The sequence below is a fragment of the Phaseolus vulgaris genome, chromosome 9 (genome assembly GCF_051622355.1).
Source record: "Phaseolus vulgaris cultivar YP4 chromosome 9, ASM5162235v1, whole genome shotgun sequence".
Lineage (NCBI taxonomy): Eukaryota > Viridiplantae > Streptophyta > Magnoliopsida > Fabales > Fabaceae > Phaseolus > Phaseolus vulgaris.
The window spans coordinates 37,386,458-37,406,784 of NC_143506.1; the positions used below are offsets into that span (position 1 = coordinate 37,386,458).

The 20,327-nt window shown below is 32.4% G+C and overlaps 1 protein-coding gene across 3 annotated transcripts; it reads right to left on the reverse strand.

Moving 5' to 3' along the window:
• Window positions 1–1,184: 1,184 nt before the first annotated feature.
• ATLIG4 (DNA ligase IV) lies at window positions 1,185–16,853 on the reverse strand. 3 transcript variants are annotated; one of them, XR_016515648.1, is made up of 27 exons: window positions 16,387–16,853; window positions 16,212–16,303; window positions 14,989–15,074; window positions 14,766–14,902; window positions 14,127–14,201; window positions 13,095–13,186; window positions 12,640–12,711; window positions 12,378–12,457; window positions 11,812–11,849; window positions 11,728–11,734; window positions 11,419–11,574; window positions 11,119–11,194; window positions 10,784–10,908; window positions 10,665–10,699; window positions 10,509–10,567; window positions 7,714–7,797; window positions 7,456–7,551; window positions 7,311–7,359; window positions 7,108–7,195; window positions 6,810–7,013; window positions 6,263–6,388; window positions 6,045–6,144; window positions 5,853–5,958; window positions 5,355–5,485; window positions 5,062–5,223; window positions 3,376–3,517; window positions 1,185–2,114 (listed from the first exon to the last, which is right to left on the reverse strand). XR_016515648.1 is itself a non-coding variant. In XM_068625581.2 (27 exons), exons 1-27 carry the CDS (start codon window positions 16,720–16,722, stop codon window positions 1,364–1,366), a joined length of 3,519 nt encoding a protein of 1,172 aa, XP_068481682.2. In that variant the 5' UTR covers window positions 16,723–16,853; the 3' UTR covers window positions 1,185–1,363. The 3 variants fall into 3 exon arrangements, 2 of the variants coding, with proteins under 2 accessions (XP_068481682.2, XP_090151577.1); XM_068625581.2 differs by having other exon boundaries at window positions 3,376–3,531; XM_090295451.1 differs by lacking the exon at window positions 12,378–12,457 and having other exon boundaries at window positions 3,376–3,531; window positions 11,720–11,849; window positions 16,387–16,722.
• Window positions 16,854–20,327: the final 3,474 nt, after the last annotated feature.

Below are 20,327 nucleotides of genomic sequence, written 5' to 3' on the forward strand. Positions count from 1 at the left end.
CTCCATGTTCTTCTCCTACTCTCACCCGTCTTAGTTCCTCTTCAATCACCACTGTACAATAACAACCATCATTGTTTCATCCTTCTCACACTTCCCAAAGCGTTCGAAGTAGAGACACGTCTCATTGTTATAGGATTTGAACATTTTTGTTTCTATAGCTTTCTTAATTTTTTTTATATTTTTATATGAATCCTAAGCCCAACTTTGCAGGCAAAGTTTTTATGTCTACTGATGCTTTGATCTATTAGATATTACATAAGTTGAAAGTTTGGTAATTTGTATTTAGTTTATTTTTTTATTTTTTCAACTTCTCAGCCATGGAAGACATGGATTCAATTGATATGGTGATAGATTCTACAACTTCCAACATACAACCATTTGCATTATGTTTTGACATTGTTTGCTGGTCCATTTTTTTAAACCTTAATTTTAATCTTGATAACCTTACAAAGTTCGACATTACACCCAAGTTAAATCAAAATTTAATATTCAAAAACAATAAAATGAAAATATAAAAAAATCAATATAAAATCTTATAAAATTATTATCAGTTGTATATTTAGATAATTTACATTTCTTCTCATATAATTTAATATTTATTAAAATTATATGAATATATAAATAATAAAAATAAAAAATGTGAATACACTGTGTTCCCGTTAGTTATATATAAAGAAGATACGGATATATATTATCTTATTTCATTTTTATAACTATATTATTATTTTTCTTTCAAAAGTCTTATTTATACTATGCAAATTATTCAGATTTTCCAACATTACATCACAAACCAAGAAGATCTCATATAAGCAAATTTATGGTAAACTTTCAAATAAAAATTCCTTATATGAAATTTCTGTCAACATTTTCCAACTTGCTCCAATGTCAAGAATTTAAATCTCAGTCACAGACTAATTGAGTTCTTCATTTTCTGCTAAAGTCTACCCTCATTCTCTTAATAAAATAATTTGGACTTCCAAAAACAAAAATACCACATTGTTTTCACTCCCCACCCAACCAAATTATTAGAAATTCTGAGTTATTATTTCAGTATCATATACCCGTAACTTATTCTTATATCCTTTTAGTAATTCTAACTCAAATAAATATTAAACACACTTTATTTCTATCCCTGTTTTTTTTTTTTACATTTTTATGTAATATTTTTATTTTAGAAGCCACAAAAAATACTATAAAAAAATTGTTAGGAATATTAACATTGTTATTCTACCATAAATTACTCCATAAAATCCAAAAATCTAAGACAATGAAACTTTACATAAGAGGGGTAACTAGTTTGACAAAAAAACCTTTCAGCCTATATATTAAGAATTTAGCAATAGATTTGTAAGATGATGATGGTTTACCAGTCCTTCAGCAGGTCATTGGCAGCATCCATGAAGCTAACCTTATTTTTCTTTGTAGTTGTTGGCTCTGTTGCTGCATTGGAGGCTTCTGGTACCTTCTCTTCTCTAACACTAAGATTCATAGGTTGCTCAGCCTTTTTGGGGCCAAGACTAGGAATCATGTCAAATAGCATTGCCTGCAGGGGGTCAGCAGAAAATTCTAATTTCTCAATCACCACATTGTTTTGGTCATTGTTGTGCCCATCAATCATTTCTATTTCAGGAATCAACATTCTTTCATGTTCATTCTCCTTCAAGTCCTCTAGCTTCTCTACCTTATTTTGTTCAGAACTTTCCACTGTCCCAGAAACATGGACATTATCCCGTTCCTCATTCTCCTGGCGTTCTGAGTGTTTCTTGCAAAGGTTAAGACTTCCTGCTCTAGTGTCAATCTCCTTCTCAATTGGTCTCTTGTCACGAGAATCACTTTCATCCGATGATTCATATTCACATATTTTAGCAGGCTTTTTCACATTTTGTGGTCGTGCTCTTCGAGTTTGTTTGCCAGCTGGTTTTACAATTTTTATACCACTGCCCGCAGGTCTTCCTCTTTTCCTTTTGATACCCTTCTCTTGGGATAACAAGGCCGAATTGCCTTCGCATGCAACTTTTTCACTTCTTTGCCGATTTCCCTTGTCAGAGAAAGATGTGTTTTGGTCTTCTATATTATCTCCACTCAGAAGAGCCTCTAACGCCAAGTCCTGTTCACTGAAAACAGAGCTAAACCCATTAAATGCGAAGGAAAATATTGATAGAAGAGAAGTACTAATGACGATTTCCTACATTTAACCACAGCTAATACCACCAATTTTGCATTCAAACAGCAGAGGCTACATTCATCAAATTCTTAGCAGAGGATACTAGAAAGCTGGAAGAAAATGTTGGAAATAAATAAAGGTTTCTCAAATACTAAATTATAATTTTTACCAATCTACGGGCTAAGTTTTCTGCGACAGTGAAATGATTTCCCTGCACATGTGGGTGCTTTATAATCTAACAATATGATGCGGAACATAAGTTGGGTTCAAATTTGATTGAGTTGCTCTTCAAGTGAATTTATCATTTTCCTTCTTATTTATTCTTTCCTCTTTCATTTTATTTCAAGATGAATACAATTACGTCTAGAGGAATTTGCAGCATTTGGGTTTGGACATTTTCTGAAGCTGTTTTTGCAAATTATCACTAAATGTTGTCCCCTGCGGTAAGCAAAGCAATTTATGATGTGCGGTTCATTAAGCATGAAAATTGCAATCAGAATATTTTTCCCTCAATATAGAGAAAAGTTACATCTGAAAGAAAGAGGGAAATTATAACTAGCAGCAGGATAAGATATTCTTGAAACAGAGAATATAAAACAATCAAGAATGAAGTAAATTTGTTTAATCTCTTTGCAGAGGAGAAGCTATCAATACAATCCGATCTAAAGGGAAATCTAAAGGCAAAGAGATGGCATTAAAACTGTAATCAGCTTGGTTCAGTTGAGGATACAACAAATAGCAAAGCAAATCATACCTCCATAAATTCAATCTCCAGTTTCAATTTCTTCCACAAGTAAAAATCGACACAGATTTAAGAATGAAGTTCAAAAGACTTCTTTAAAATTTCAACCTACTTATTTTATTATCGCTTCAGTAAGCTAATGCTAGAGTCTACTGGTTTACAGTAATACTTAGCCGCTCCCCCTCTTCATTAATTTTCATTAGATAGCCCTATTAAAGTTTATAAAAAAATGAACAAATAAATCTAATTGAATTAGCATAACATAAATATAAATCTCAGCACTCCTAACCATTCCTGCCCCGCAGAACCATCAACACTCAAAGATATCATCAAAACAAAGTGAAAATTTGATATGTTATGCACTAGTGCGGAAAATACATTATATCAATATTAAAGCAATCACAGAAGGTTCGAAATTGACATCTCCCACAAGTCACAGATCTAGAATGCTGCTTATGCATAAACTTACCAATCTTCAGCAGTTGACTCTTCTATTCCCCAAGGTTTCAAACTGTAAGAGTCTTCTGGTAATCTTTTGCTACTGTCTGAACAATCTTCCAACCATTGGGATTTAACTACATGCAACCTCTTGCTTTGGAGAATTTTTCTTTCTGCTGAAGTAAAACTGCATAGTCAAAGTCATGTTAGAAAATCTGAGAAATATCTGATGATATTATCATTTTTATATCTTAAATATTTTTAAGAGTATCCTAGATGATTTGTTAGGATTTTTGCTTTTTTATATTTGATATTGTTCCTTGTTTAATTGAGATCTTTATAGTTTTATGGGCCTATTGTATCATGTAAAGAGGGATATTATCTTCTATATTTATTTATTTCATTAAATCTATATAAAACGGATTCTGTTGTGTACATATGGCTTTCCGCATCTCTTGCATTTTTTCTCTCTTACCAAAAAAAGTCTTACCAACACCATTTTACATAGAATGTCAAATTTATGCATGTTATTTTTGGCCCTTTTCCTCCTCATGTTTTAGTTTTACCTATTTTAATCACAATCTTACTCCGTTCTCTGGGTAGGACAAGCTCACTGAAAAACCTTTCAAAGTACATTCTAGTTGGGTACTCTAGTAAAAGTAATTGTTCACTTGATTTACGTCATCACCTATTAACCTAGGTAGATTCTATTCTTCCAATTAATAATTTATGATCCTTCTTCAAACTCAGTGTTGGAGATCCCACATCGACTAGAGATTTAAAGTTTTTCATTGTATATAAGTGGGTGCAAACCTCATCTCATGAGTCTGTTTTATGTGGTTGAGTTAGGCTTAAAGTCCACTTCGTAATACCCAGAAATCCCTACTCCTTTTCCTACCTCTAGTCCTTCCTGCCTTCTTTGTTTTTAGTGCTGACGATGACACCACATTCAAGCTACCCTTGTTTTGAAGGATGTTCTCCACTCTTAAAGAATCAGCCCCTTCACTTGTTCATGCTTTGGTTCTTTCAGAATTTGGATTTGAACCTAACTCAAGGCCAAAATCTAGTTTAAGAGATGAGGGTTGTCACTTATATAATATATTGTGACCATATCATCAGGCAGTATGAGATCTAAAAACACACTCCTCAAGCCAATCTCAACCTTGAAGCTTGCACGACTAAACATGAGTGAGTGGTTTGATAACAACCTAACTAGAGATGGTCTATACACTTAACAACAATTGCTAGAATAAACTACGATATCATTTTAAAATTTAGGTTTGGATCTAACTCGACCCCAAAAGCTAGCTTAAGAGATGAAGGTTGTCTTATCCATATATATTTTCTATTTTAACCATATCACAATCAATGTGGGATTTCCAAGAAATTCCCACATTTTGCTAATGAAGAAGGTACTCAAACCTCATCCTGTTTATGAATTTCTTATGATCAAGTTTTTCACAGCACCACACTTTTGTTTTAAGAGAGAGCTCTTTCTTTCCATTCCTAAACTCACAGGTGATGTGATCTTCTACAAGCTGTTGTCAACTAATGAGAAATGAGATGTCCACTCTAAAATAAATAGGAAAAACATGAAAAAATAATAAAGACCTAACTGAAAACTAAGAAAGTAAAACTATCCTGTCATTAACAAATTGTACTGCATAAGTAGTTGATGATGCACACTTAACATGGTAACAATAGACAGAGCACTTACCTATTCAGTATTTGTTCAGAGTCAGTCCGACATCCTGGCACAAGAAAGGCCACTAAATGGGTTGCACAGGTAAGATTAGAGGTAACTTTTCCACCACCCATGAGAACTTCAAGCTTGAATCTCCTCAAAGCAAGTTGTAATATAAAATGCCAATCTCCTTTCCTATATGAAGATATTTAATAATGAAGCTAAGGAACAAACTAGGTGAAAATAATGACCATAATCAAAATCCTGAAATCTCATTTAAACTGCTGAAAGTAAAAATATATATTTGATTTAACAATATATCTTACAGTGAAGGTATTGCAGTGTGGAAATAAATTGAACATCCACAAAAGAAAGACCACTTATCCTTTGGGCAGTATTTTTTCCTGTAATGATCGACAGTGCTGACATCTTCAGACTTATGAATATTGCTTAAGAGCTGCAAAAGTTTATAAAAATGGAAGTTAATCTAATATACCGAGGTATAATCTAACTTGACTTTGCTAAATATTAAGGAAAAAAAACACATGACACGTCAATAAAGTAGTTATTAGTTACAATGTACACAACACATCATATGACAAAGGTCCACAGTACACAAACAGAAGAAGCTATCACTTGGCCCTGTGAAAGCAAATGCAACAATCTAAGAGAAAAATACATTAACTAAAACTTGACTTAATTGAAAATCATACCACAATTTCCATATTAACATGGTGGTTTTGTTTCCTTCAAATTTCAACATGTGAATTTTTACTAGAGTCCAAAATTTGACAACATAGAAACTAGCTAGGAAATGATATTACCTGCTTGATGTCTCCAAGATCAAGGTCCAAGTAGAAAGAGTCTGAGAACTCATCAATTTCTTCTCGTAACTTCTTCTTTGTCAGTTCAGAAAGGAAAAGGAAGTACCTTTCAGTGGAAACATTGAAAACAACATATAGTGAGAAAATCTTTTACAGGATGTAAATAAGTTTATATTCAGTCATATAACTCACTTAGGCTGTAAGCAGACAAGCTTCTTTTGTTCATAACAATCTAGTACCCAAGAATAATGAATGATATCACCATGACGCTTTGCTGCTTCAAATTTAAAGCCTATAGTACAGACAACTGTCTCTTATTAGATCTTCAGCCAACAAATTTGGTCTTTTCATGCACATGCAATTGCACATATACATAAACAGAGAGAGAGAGAGAGAAATAGACAGAGAACCCTTGCTGTCGGCGGCAACACAATGGGTGACTGAGTTGTTCAAATTCATTGAAAAAGTTCCCCCGTTCTCAGCAATTATTTTGTGTAAGGACTCAAGAGAATGTGATGGAGGTACATTAGCGAAGTCTGAACATGTCAAGGTAAACTATATTGCACCATCAAACTTCAGGAAAATTATGAGGAAGGAGGGGCAAAGCAAGCAAAATAAAATATCTTTGTAATGGAATGAATTGTGTTCCCTATTTTATGGAGAGGAACATAAGTATAATGGAGCCCAAAGGGATTGCCAAAAAAAATGAGCAAGAGGGAATTTGGAAAATGTAGCAAATGTTGATGCAGGTCATGTATTTGTGTAGAATAAAATAGAATAGTTGTACAATGTCACACACGATAATGCAACAGACCAGAAAAATTTAATACAGACTAATACACCACCTTTAACACGAGAAAATAACTATAAAAGCAGAATTTTAAAACAACATATATAGAAAAATATCAGTCAATTAGTGGACAGCTGATTAGTAGGTAGCAAAATTCACCAGGATACAGAACATCATATTTGAAAATATTAAGGAGCCCCCCTTAATGCTGGAAATATCAGTTTGAATTAAATGAGAAGGAACAATTGACATGTTTTTCTTCTCTCCCCCAGTGGAGGATTTCGTTCTTTTTGGTTTACTGTCCTGTTTACTGCCATATTCTGTATCCTTCTGTGTGGTACCATTGCTAGAATGCACTAGTTCTATAAACGCTGTAGAGGGAGAAAAAGAAAGCAGTCAATCTTACAGCAACATCAATCTATCATCAATGAAGTTACCGCACTCCACATGTTGCAAATCTCTTACATTGAACATCAAGACATTCATTCCAAGCTTTGTCATATCTCACCCTGTCAATCCTAGGAAATCTCAGGCTGTAAGGTGCAGCAAATACCTGTAAATAAAACCATTCAGTTTAAAACTGTGCAATTCACAGGACAAGAAAGGCTATGTAGACTATAATAATCCTTCCACTTACAGATAGACACACTGCATTGGCAAGGACATACCTCAGATTCTATAGTTCGGATATCACTGGTAATAGACAGAATAATTGATCTGCATTAAAAGAAGGGTAAATATTGTTCAACATTAAAAATAATACAAGTGACATGATATGGTTAACAAAATCATAATTAAGGTGGAGATACTTACTTCTCAGGGCTATCAACCCACACATCAGGTCTTTCTTTTGAATGATTAGTTACTTGATAAAAACTTGGTGGCCTCTTCTTTGGATATTCATACTTTCTGACAGAAAGAGGCAGAAAAGTTGAAGATATTTGATACATTATAGTACACCATTTAATTTTTTAGCTTCATCACCAGACAATCCAAACAACTTAAACACACAAGTAAAACAATATGAATTATTTCCCTCATTAAAGAAATTAACCTGAAAATATATCACACCTGAAGTACGGTTTCAGTTTGGTCACTACAACATCAAGCTCCTCAGCAGAGAGTCCAGTGCCAACTCTGCAAAAGGATATAAACCTGAAATAAATAAGAACCTCATTAATGGAGCTCAATATACATAGCAGTGCATGTAAGTTAAAACAAGCAAATAAGTATCCCAATTCAACATATCCTAGTATTGTTGGCTTATCAAGACATTTCTTAAAATCTTGTTATGAACCCATGTGCAAATGTCAAGTCTTATAACTTCACACTTTAGATATTGCAACAACTCTCATCTATCGAGCTAACTTTTGGTGTTAAGTTAAGCTCGAATCCAAATTCTCTTGTAGGGTTTTCTTCTACCCTATTTGCCACAGTGAGCAAGGGGTGAACCACTATGTGTCTTTTTTCGCAATCCATCAAGCCTCTGTTTGCCAATTTGACCATACAATCATCAAAGGTTCCATTCGATAGACATCTTCATCCAACTACACTTCCACCTATGTCACCTACACTTAACATCCCATTGTCTAGGGCAGAAGTATTTATTCCTCTTGCAATCATATCCTCAATATGTTTGTACTTTTAATTAAGATTGTTTATCTTCTTCCTATTTTTGCTTTTCCTCTTTGGATTTTGTCATAACTAGCATTGACTAATACAGTATATATCACTTGAAACAATCTCTCAACAATTTCAAACTGAGGACCTTGATTGCTCCAATACTTCTTAAGTATTTAGATAGCTCAATACAAGGATGGTATTTTAATATCCCAAAGGAAATACGCCCTTCACATTCTTGGAGACTTGCCTGTTGAATGCCAAACCTTTTAACACTCCCACAGATCCCAATGTCAAACATCAACCTAATAATGAGGGCCATTGTCTAATCTAAGGAGGTATAAAAGATTAGTTGAAAAACAAAAATATGTCATAGACAAATTACAGTCAATGTGGTTATATAGTTATTGAATTTGTTGTCTTACGACCATTGGCATGCAATGACACAAATGCTCAAATACATTAAAATGGTCCCAAGCAAATGACTCCTTTTCGTGGGCAAGTGATCAACATCTAGCTATTTTGCACTTGACAAAGATATCAAGGAAGAGTAAGAAACATAACATTGTTGCAAAATCCATTGTAGAAGTTGAATACAAAATTACGACATTCACAACTTGTGAACTCATTCAGTTGAAGCAACTCCACAAGGAGCTCTATATGGAAGAAACCACACAAATGATGCTTATATATCATAATCAAGTAGCTTTGGGTAATGCTTCAAATCCAATTTTTTGAGAGGATCAAGCACATTAAGACGAATCGTCATTTTCATTAGATAAAAAAATTGAATAAGGGAAGATGGCACACAGAAAGACCCAAGCACATTGAGATCTTGATTAGGTTGCCTTTTTTGTGATAAAGGTCCTCTTCAGTTAGACTGAACTAAATAACCAAAGGTTTAGACAACAATCTACATTTGTCTACTTGGTGTTTTTAATGTTGTGCTCAACAAATAGTTGATATCTTACTCATCACAACAAGTTTCGGAGCTACTGAAACAAATTCTTAGAATTAATCACACTTTTGCACTTGTATCGCAGAGTGAATCACATGAATTGGTTTGGAATTGTACGAATTATGATTTTTGGTTGAATCACATGATTTTAACAATGTGCATAAAACCTTCTCTACCAAGGTTCGTCATGACATATGTAGCCACTTTGTCAAGAGTAGTAATGATTTTCAAAGCCAAAAGTGACTATTGGAAAAAGAATATCATGTTGCACTTTATAGTTAAAAACATGTAACAACAATGCTATGAAAAGCATTGTGTTTCAATATCTAGCTATTCCTCCAATGGTCATTACGTATAACCTAGCGACCATACTCCAAAATCTGCAACTTCTATTCACCATCATGCTCTCGTGGTTGTGCATGTTGTTAGTGAGTGGGTCAAAGAAGGAAATTGAGCTATTGACGACCTAAGTCTATACAATGTCATCCCATGTTTCTTTTTTGTTTTACCATGGTAGCTTTTGTCTTAGTTCAAGGACAACACATACAGTGTTTGGCTTGGATGCTCAATTTTAAAATTGTTTAGACCATTGGTTTAAATGACTTGTCCCTTATTCACACAAGATTTTTGTATTATTATAATCAAAATAGAAAAAGAATAATTGAAATTTTCATGCACTATTATCTAGTTTTTTTATTTTAATCAAATTTAAATAAAGATATTTTCTGATTAAGATATTTTAGAAGCTAAAATGTGCTCTTATTTATTGATCACAAATTTTTTATTTTATATGCCTTTAATGTATGTAAATATAATGTTTTATGATTGATCATGAATCTTACAATTCACGATACAATTTCATTCTCATTTCAGAAAATGGGTCCTTCGGTTCACATTTTCTATCCTGCAAATACCATGAAGCTCAACATCACAAGGAAGATGAAAATATGTTGATTACCAGGTTTTGAGAATAGAAGTTGGAGTAATAGAGAAGGAAGGATTATAGCATAAGAGAGTTGACATATGGGGAAGTTGAAAAAGTGATATAGGCAATAATGATGGTGGTTGTTGGAGGTGGAGCAATGGTGGGTCTGTGTTGCCAAAATGATGGTTGTCATCATTTTGAGGTTATGTGCTATTTAGTTGGATGGGGCCAAAAGGGAGGAGGAAGAAACTAAGAGTTGCAACATGGAACTAAAATTTGTCACTTATAAATGACAAGGGATAACCATAATATCACATATTTACAAGAGACAAAATCATAAAATGTCCCAAGACACATTTATACCGCTTAGGTTGTTCATTTGGAGATGGACGTTCTGCAAGGCCAACCAAGAATTGAGCAACCTGAAAAGAAAATAAGCATGTTTCTACAACCTAATTTGACGAACAATGAAATAAATTGTTAAAACATAGGCCCAATGCAGTGGAAAAATGACAAAACCTGTCCTCCATGTCGTCCAGAACCATAGTAGCCACCTATGAATAGTAAAAGCAACAAAGTAAAAACAAACATGTTATATGATACATTAGAATGTATAAATTTAAGAACACATCATATACCTATGATAAGTACATCCAAATCAGAGCCAGCTTGAATGTATTCAGGCTTCAATTTTAGCCACTTTCCACTACGATCACTAGGCTCCCATTTGGAGCTGCGGTCTTTTAAAACAATTCCCTCATCTCTTAAGAAAGAAAGAAAAAAAGGTGTCACTGTGCATGATACACTAAGACCTATTGGAAGGGTAATGTAAAGAGGAACAAGAGTAAAGGATCATGACTATTAAAACAATGTAATTCTACAAAATATTGTCATGTTATAGATTACTGCTTCAAATAGTGCCATATAGCTTGGTCGGAAAAATTAAGAGTAATAAATCAAGGTTTCCACTAACCTATTTTCAATGGTTTCCTTGAAAAACCGCTCAACTTCATCAATATTATGAGCAATAAATGACCAACAAGGTTCACCTGTATAACAGCACAAATACCACAGATATTATATCATGAGCATTGGCAACTCATTGATTCAATAAATAAATCAAGTAAAGATTAATAAATGAGGATATTGAGAATAAACAATAGTATCAAAGACTTGCATATTGCCACTACAAATGTTGTTGCATATGAAAGAGATGTTGGGAAATTCCTTAAAGCACACAAGAAAAGACAAATTGTTCGTGAGAAAATCTTACCTGAAGTAAGATGACTGTTGATACCAGCATTAGGTACCAAAATTTCCAATCGTCCCTTCATTGGCCTAACAACTTTACATAAAATCTCATGTCGTTCCTTCAAAGTTTGGTGAATCACACTGGTATCTCCAAAATAAAGGATATCAAACGCAACATCTAGCCACCTCAAGTCAAGGCATATCATATATAACTTTTAATTGCATTATAAAATATTCATCGCCTATACATATGCCTTCTTCCATTGAAACCAAAACCATATCAAATTTCCAGACAGGAATTACTGGTCAAAAGGTTCAGATACAAGGATACAGCATAACTGCATCAAGAAAAGACCATGAAAAGGTTAAATTTGAACTTGATAGTTTCTCATTAAAAAAATTACAAATAGATAACCTGTCTGTCACTATCAAGTCCATCTCTTGCTGCCTTGGCTGCCAATAACAGAAAAACATTAAATGGTAGTGTTACAGAAAAATAAAGATGTATGCTTTGTTTGGACAAAAGAGAGAAGTAGGAAACAAAGAACTAGGGTAGAAAAAAGTAGGAGCATAGAATAAATGAGTTCAAAATGAATAGATTTTTAAGGTGTTTATATTAAAAGAAGAAGAGAAAGAGCAGTTGAGTTTTCTCTCCATTGATTAGGTTGGATAATAGAGTGGAGAAAGAAAATAAGTTTTTCTTATAAAGACATAATTACCCTATATATAAAGATTTTAAGAGATTGGAAAAAATTAAAGACTATATAATTTAGGTGTCCCCACAATTTCTATCTTTCTTTTCTTCATTTTCTTCCATCAAGGAAGAGTTTTTTTTTTTTTGTTGAGATGGGTCCCAAATTTTATTTTCCATCATCTCTAAAGTCTGCTTAACCAACAGCATAAAATCACTTATTCTCTATCACTTCTCAATTTCTTTTGAAACAAAGGTTTGTGGTGATCAAGCCATATTAAAGTACATGCCTATTTCCTGATTTGAGCCAAACTCGGCAAAGCGTTTCGAGGATGTGTCCCACACCAACATTTCACCATCAAGAATACACCTAACAAAGTTTGCAAGGACCCAAGAAAAATATACACAAGCTGTCAGAAACATACATACACGAGTTTCTTTAAATAAACATATTTAGTTGCATGCACCTTTCCCATCAATATGAGTAAACAAATGGGATAGAAATGATTTGAAATAAACAAAATTGTAATAAAAAGCACTATAAATGTTCACCTATCTACAAGAACATTTTGTATTATGATTTCTGACATTGCATGTGCATATTCAGAATGATCAATGAAGTTCCTGCAAAGATGAAAAGTAAATAACAACTGCATTGTATCAGAACTTGTCATACTAAATATCTATCTTGAGAAAAATAATGGACAAGAAATAAATAGCATAATATTATAAGATTTTCAGAAATGCCACGCAAATGGAAAACCCAAGAAAAACAAAGAGAAACACATACTGTGTTACATTAAGCTGCTTCTTCAGCATATAATTATTGAATAAATAAAACATTTCATCAAGTAATCATATGGCTTCAACGTCAGAATAGCATACATACAGGGAAGGTTGGGCGAAAACAAGAATTCCCTAAGGTGAAAGGGCAATAGTCCACAGGCTGAAGTAAAAATAATAAAAATACAAAATACATTTGATGCAAAGCACATTTGTGCACTTGCCTTGAGAAAAAGTGTATCTCGGGTCCATTTTTATGAATTTGAATTCGGTCGCCATCAAATTTGCACTCAACAACCACTTCCTTCCCATGAAGCTAAATAAAAGAAGAGTACAAAATGAAGAGTAATAAGTACCAAACTACTAAATTCACTATGCATGAAATTGATACGAAATCAAGTATTATGTAGTGCCATAAGCCCGATGGAATGCCCGATGGAGTGTTTAAGTACTTAGTCCGGCCCTCTAAACAAATAATACTTTTAAGGGTGGATGGATTTCCATAGTGTTTAGGTGCTCATCAATTGATATCAAATATGGTTGTTGGAGTCTCAAAGAGGACTGCCTACAAGGGTTTTGATCAATGGATGATAGCTCTCTGTTATCAGTGAATCAAAATATAACAGTAACAAGCACAAAATAGGAAGAGAAATTCTGAAAAATGAGAGGTGTGCTCCCTCGAGTCAGAGCATGATACTCTGAACTCCGAATTCCATTAACAAAATCTCCAAAGTACCCCCACATGAATATCCCCTCCCCTCTTACAACAAACTCCTGCATACACATTATTTTTCCTCTAACTAAATCAATTTCCCCCACAACTAGTGTTCTGCACATTTGGGCCAACAAGAATAGACCTTGAAAGGCTTTTGCATAATGGGCCGGCTGGTCCTTATCAGTGGAAGATTCTGACTAATGAGAAAGTTGAGTGAAGTTTCACATATGAATTGTTGAACAATGTGAGCCGCTGGGACACTGACTCTAAGGGGTGGTGCTCTGATAGGAATTTGAGTGTTATGGTGTGCTTAAGTCTCACATCAAGTAGTATGGAATGATTAGTGTTTTTAAGTGTTTAGTTCTCCCCCTCAACAACTAGCTTTTAAGGGTGAGTTTCCCAAGTTCTTAGTTCTTTATCAGATCCAAAACATTGAAATATGTTCTCCATCTCTATGTCATGTAGCCATGGAAAGGGACAAGAATGACAAGTGATTTAGTCGAGGCATAAGTGACTGATTAAAAGGGTTAGCAAAGAGAACCTTCTTCCATGCTTCAGTTGCATTAGCTACTCTCTTAGCTAATTGGGGGCGCACAGCTTTTCCAACTTCAATATCCTACACAAGAAAAGAAAATTTAAGAATGATTATACAAAGCATATTAACAAGCAACATGCAGATAGGAATTTTCATGCATATTTCAATCTTTATTTTAGAATGAAATACTTCAGACCTTCGATAATTAGAAATGACTCGACAAATTCTCTCAGCCTTGTGGATTTATATTGAAAACACTACAAAACCAAATCCCATACTTTAGGGACTGACATCTATTTACAACAAATACATACACTATTTCTTATTCTAAGTATAAAATACACCAACCAATTCACATATCAAATCACACCCTCAAGCTAAAGCTTGTTTATGTCATGCAACAAGCTTGTTTCATATGCATGTTACTCATGGCCCTTGGGGAGACATAGTGAAAATATATGCTAGTTAATTGTTGAAATTTACATAACGTAACACATTGCCGCCAAAAAATACAATAACCAAAATGCTAGAGATCAGGTCTAGCAAGGCACATTTAGAGCCCAAGCTCAAAGAATAATGAAGAGACTAATTGTTATTATTGAAGAGTACACAGATTTCAAACTAATTTTCTAAATCACAACTAACCTGTCGCTTATGCCGTTGATTCCGATCCCTTAGCTTTTCACATACTAATTTTAAGTCACAAGTAACATTAAACAAGTCTTCTGCATCAGGATGGAACTCGTGAAAAATGCTTTTTTCACTAATTCCCAGCTTTAGATCTGCAACAAAATTTAGTTACAGGCTCAACTCAAAGTTAATTTTAAGATATTACATCAATTTATTTACTAGTATAAATGAAAAACACCTTTCAGGATTATCATGATAATCCACTTCATTTCCTGTGCATTTGTCTTTTGGATAAGGGTAGAAAGAACCAAAATTTTCTCAGCCCTGTAACAATGATTACGCTATTAAGAATTATGCTAATAAAAGAAGAGTATAGAGAATGGTGGAGTCAAATGTTAAGAACATTCGAATATTCTAACATCACCAGATCTATTTAAAAAACGTCAAACATATTAGACAAGTATGTGGGTAGATAAGGTCTTCTGGTTCAATCTATGTCAAAGTATTTTTCATGTTTTGTAAACCAACAATATAAAAGGTTTACAAGACCAAGTGCAAACAATATTACTCAACCCCATCTGTAGGTCGTTAAGAACCTACACATTTAGTAGACAACAGAATCTGGTATAAACATATATAGTCCCTCAGAATCAGCAAATAGTATTGTTCCAGTTCGGGAATCACAGGCTGCTGATTCACGCTCGCTTCAGAAAAGGTTGAGGATTCAGATTTCATAACTCAAATTCTGACATCTAAAGAGACCAATAGCATGGTAACCAAAGCCATTAACAAATTGATAATTTGTTCTGTGCCTTTTTTCTACCATTCACCCCTTACTCTAGGAGACAAAGTGCAAGTTTTTCTTTTCTCTATCATCTTTATTATGCTTTATTTTCATTTTTGAATGGTTGGCCAGGGAGGCATGGGTGGCCCGGGCATAAGACTGTAAAGCTCCTTGCTTGAAGCCTCCAATGGTTTCACTAATTAATAATATTATTTACTTACAAAAAGAAATTACTGATCAGTGATGGGTAACAATAAGAGTAAGATTCCTCCTAAAATATAGGCACCTCGTTTAAGTATGATACATTCTCTCTACTAACGATTAATTACCTTTATCTCATTAGTTGACTTTTCTTATCCTAATAATCCTAATTAGAATACACATACTCCATTGTTGATCTTAAAAGATAGATTTTAAGTCTAACTCAACTCACAAAACCAGGCAGCTTGGTAAGGTGAAATTTGCACTCCATTGTTTGATGATCTCTTAAGTCTAACTCAAACTCACCATGATGTAACACATTTTAGTGTCTAACTAATAAGGAGGCCAATGATAAATTGCAATCATGGCAATGAAGAGACGAACAATAGTATCCGAACGCACCTGTTTACGCAACCTAAAAATGCTACAGACAACAATCAAGTGCGAAACTTCAATGTAAACAACAACAAACGCACCTGTTTTCACCGGACGCCAACCGGTCAAGCAACTCATTCAACTCCCTTATCGTCAACCCTCCCGAAGCGGTCCCTTGCCGGAGGTGCAGCACCTGGCTCAAAACCAACATCTCACTTTCACCGCACCACAGCATTACAAAACCCTAAAACACACAAAACGGTTCAGTGCACTGACCTCGGCGGCGACGAGGGCAAAATTTCCAGCTGTTGCGCCGGTGGCGGCGCCGCCCTTGCGCCAATTGACGAGTCGTAGGGCATCGGGGGAGTCGCGGGAGATGCCGAGGGCGTCGATGAGGGAGGTGGCGAGGACGGACTCCTTGAGGCCGTAGGAGCCGCGCTCGCGATCGAGGTTGGGAAGAATGAGGCGAATGGCAGGGAAGAAGTTGCGATCAATGCAGAAGGCGTCGAGAAACTTGCGGAATTTGAAGCGTTTTCTCGGCGACGACTTAGTCCGCTGCGTCCACGTGAAGAGGCTGCACAAGACGCTGAATTTGGTCTGCTCCGTCGCCATTTGAAGTTTGGATTAACCGGCGAAGCCGTGTGAGTGATTTATATTGGTGTTGAGAGTGAAACGTGCAACGAACACTAAGCGCGAATTGCAGAAATTTGTGTTTATGCAAAGAAAAAAAAAAGGTAAATTCCAATTATCTCGCTTCAATTAATATTAAATAACACTTTTATTTTATTTTAATGAAATGACACTAATTTATAGTTTGTGTAATTTCTAACTTTTTTGAATAAAGTGAAATTCACATCCCTGGTTTTATTTATAAAAAGATGTTTACAAATAAATAAGAATTTATTTTAAATGAAAAATAAATGTGTATTTTTAAAATTTAAGTTGTGCTAGATATAATAATTTAATTTATAAATTATAATATATGTATATATTTTAATAAAATATTACTTTTAATTTCTTTTGCTTTTTAAAATATGATTATTATGTCATAGAATGGGTTAACTCATGAGTTTAGAGGCAAACTTGGTCTAAGTCTATTTAGGTCACGAGCTAAACAAGTTAGACAAAAAATAGTTTTGTTTAATTTTGGCTACAATTATTTTAATCTCACTTTATCTGCTTTCACAATTCTACTTTTAAAGAAATGAGTGTGGTTCTTCCTTATTTTAATTCAAAGACATCAAATATGGAGTAAGATATTTTATTTTCTCAAAAACATAAAATAGGATAAAATTCCAAAAATATTAAATACATCTACTCAATAACATTGTTACTTTTTTTCTCGATAAAATCTAAACATATGTATTAGCATCAAACATATGGGTTTGTAATAAACTAACATTTTAACATCAAACAACATTCAATCCAAACTTTGATTTTAAAATTATGAAAGACACTCATTCCTCCCTTAAAGTTTGGATTTTGTTAAAGTGAGTTGATTACTTACATATCATTCATCATTGAAAAACAATTTACCTTAGGATGTTAAGAAATATTTTATGAAAATAAAGATATGGAGGTAGACTTGAACAAACCTAGAAACAAATTAATTCTTCAAATTCTTAATTTATTATTTGTTTTTATAAGTTTAGAGATTGAATATCTCCTATCAAGTGTTTTCTATTTCTCCTTCCGTTGTTTGTTCGTCGAGTCCAAGGGAGTGAGATACATGCAAAGACACTTCAACGCTTAAGTCAATTGAGATGTTGATATATTCAGTTAATTTAGAACTAGAATAGTCATTACCTTTTACCATGGTGGTCTTCCTTTATTTATACTTTTCTATTAGATTTTGTGTTCCATAAAAATTAACGTAGATTCAATAGTCTATTAATCATGCTTTATTATCCTTAATCAGAATTTAATCGATGTTAGCTGTGACTTTGATTGAGAAACAGTCTAGTCATATATTCAGTTATGTGAAGGCTAAATAAATGAAGTATTATTAAAAAAAATTGTGAAGCCGAAGGAAGGATGGAAGAAAACTCAACATGAAACATGTTAGATCCTGTTGAATTGTATGTATAGAAATTTCATTTATTAAGTTTAATGTAGTTGAATTTATGGTAGCTTACAAAATTAACTTATTTTCTTCAAAGAGTGAAATCAAGTGATTTTTCTAAAAAAAATATTTAATTATACTGAGTGAAAACTTTAATGCTGTGATTTAAATATATTTATGATAATATATGCTTGATATATTAAAAAGAAAAACAAATATTAGTTTCTTAATTATTTTCGTTTGGTCCTTATTAGTAGAAAAAAAATTACAAAATTACATCGTAAGTCAAGTTTTATTTGTTGTTGCACGATTTGAAACAACATAAATAAATGGTCTCCAATTCTCTTCTTAATTATTGATGTTTAAAACTTTTCATAAGTGATATAATTTGTTGTCAAACTTCTTTTTCGTTATTAAAGTAGAGAAAGAAAAAATTATGTCATATCCATAACATTGTCTTGGCAATATACAATTATGATTGAATTAGTAACATCACATCAGTTATGGATATAATATGTTTTTTTACTTAAATCACTATAATAAAATTATTAAATAACCATTAAATTTAGATATAAAAAATATTTAGTAATTATATTAACTAAATTATATACTATTTTAAGATTAAAAATCATTGGTATCTAAAGTGATTTTTATTATTAATGAATATTTATAAAATAATTTTTAAATTAGTATTGAATTAGTTATTAAAGTTTTAGTTACTAATATTTTAATTTTTAAATTAGTTCATAAAAGACTAATAAAGATTAATTTAGAATATAAAATATTAAGTAGTTAATGGTTAGATATCAATTTAAAAACTACTTTATAAATTTCTATTAATAATATAAACCACTTTAAATACCAATAAATTTTTTTAGTTTATAAAATAATCTATTTTAGTTAAATAATAACTAATTATTTTAGTCTCTAAAATTAGTTTTTATTTATTGATTTTTTTTTTTGCATGTTTCAAAGACCACCATCAACATGCTTAAATTTTTTTTGGATACTTAATAAATTTTTGAAGAGAATATATTATTAATAGAATTCAATATATGGTGAATAGAATTCAATATGACATTAAATACTATTTAGCATACAATATTTATCAGGATTATGATACATTAGCTAAGATTATCTCAATGTTATAAGGAGATACAATAAAACTATTTGACAAACATCAAGAAAGGATGTGAGTATTTCTTCACGATAGATAAAATCATCATCAATTTCAAATTAATCTTCTGATAAGAATATTTTGTACATGATAATCCAAGACATTAATTATTATTAAGTATGTACTTTTCATTAACTTTATAATTTTTATATTGTTGTAATTATATAGTTTTTTTTATGGTTTTAAATAAAATTTAACTTGTTATTTTTTGTTTTTATTGTTAAAAAGCATTTCACAAGATAATAATATAAATCTCTTAATTTTATATTTTGTTTATAAATAAAATAGTTATAAGTTAACTAATGAATTATTAATGAAATGTAAAAAATGTGAACTTTGGTGGGACTCATTTAAGAACTCAAATAAAGATGCTTCATTTAAAGGTGCTTAAATGTAAAAGATTAAAAATGAAATATATTTACAAATGAGACTCACTTAAGAATAAAAATAAAAATCTCCATTAAAAATGACAAAAAGACTTTTTTTAAAAAAAATTATCATTAATTGCTTATCTCTTTTAATTATTATTATTTTATTTGTAAATTGAACTTTTTTTAGTTTTTGGAAAAGAAGATATCAATAATTAAATATAAACTTAAGCCACAATTCAAACCTTTTATTGTATATTTCCAAGCTATGTCTTATATATTTGAAATTATTACTATGAATTTTAGTCAATGTAAATAAAATTATACAACTTTTAGTCCATTAAAAGTAAATTGTCTAATTTTTCAAGTATGATACGTTATTTGTGGTTCAAAGTTGACAAAGTTAGAGTACTTTTAATTTTTAATTTTTAACTTTTAAAAAATTTATGAGGTATAAAGTTGACCATATCCATAAAGAATTTATCATAAATTAAAACTACAGTTTGATTAATTAGACAATAAATTTACCAAATAGATTCCAGAACCAAGAAACAATCAAAGCAACCAGGTAGATGAAAATTGGCATAAATCAATGAATCAATGCACACCA

What these genes read in the sequence shown, in the direction of transcription:
- ATLIG4 (XM_068625581.2), bottom strand. Translation starts at nt 16,722, where the DNA reads ATGGCGACGGAGCAGACCAAATTCAGCGTCTTGTGCAGCCTCTTCACG. An exon ending in TTTGGATGTACTTATCATAG is followed by an intron (nt 10,700 to 10,783) that starts GTATATGATGTG and finishes TACTATTCATAG; the next exon opens with GTGGCTACTATGGTTCTGGA. An exon ending in CTGGACGACATGGAGGACAG is followed by an intron (nt 10,568 to 10,664) that starts GTTTTGTCATTT and finishes TTTTCTTTTCAG; the next exon opens with GTTGCTCAATTCTTGGTTGG.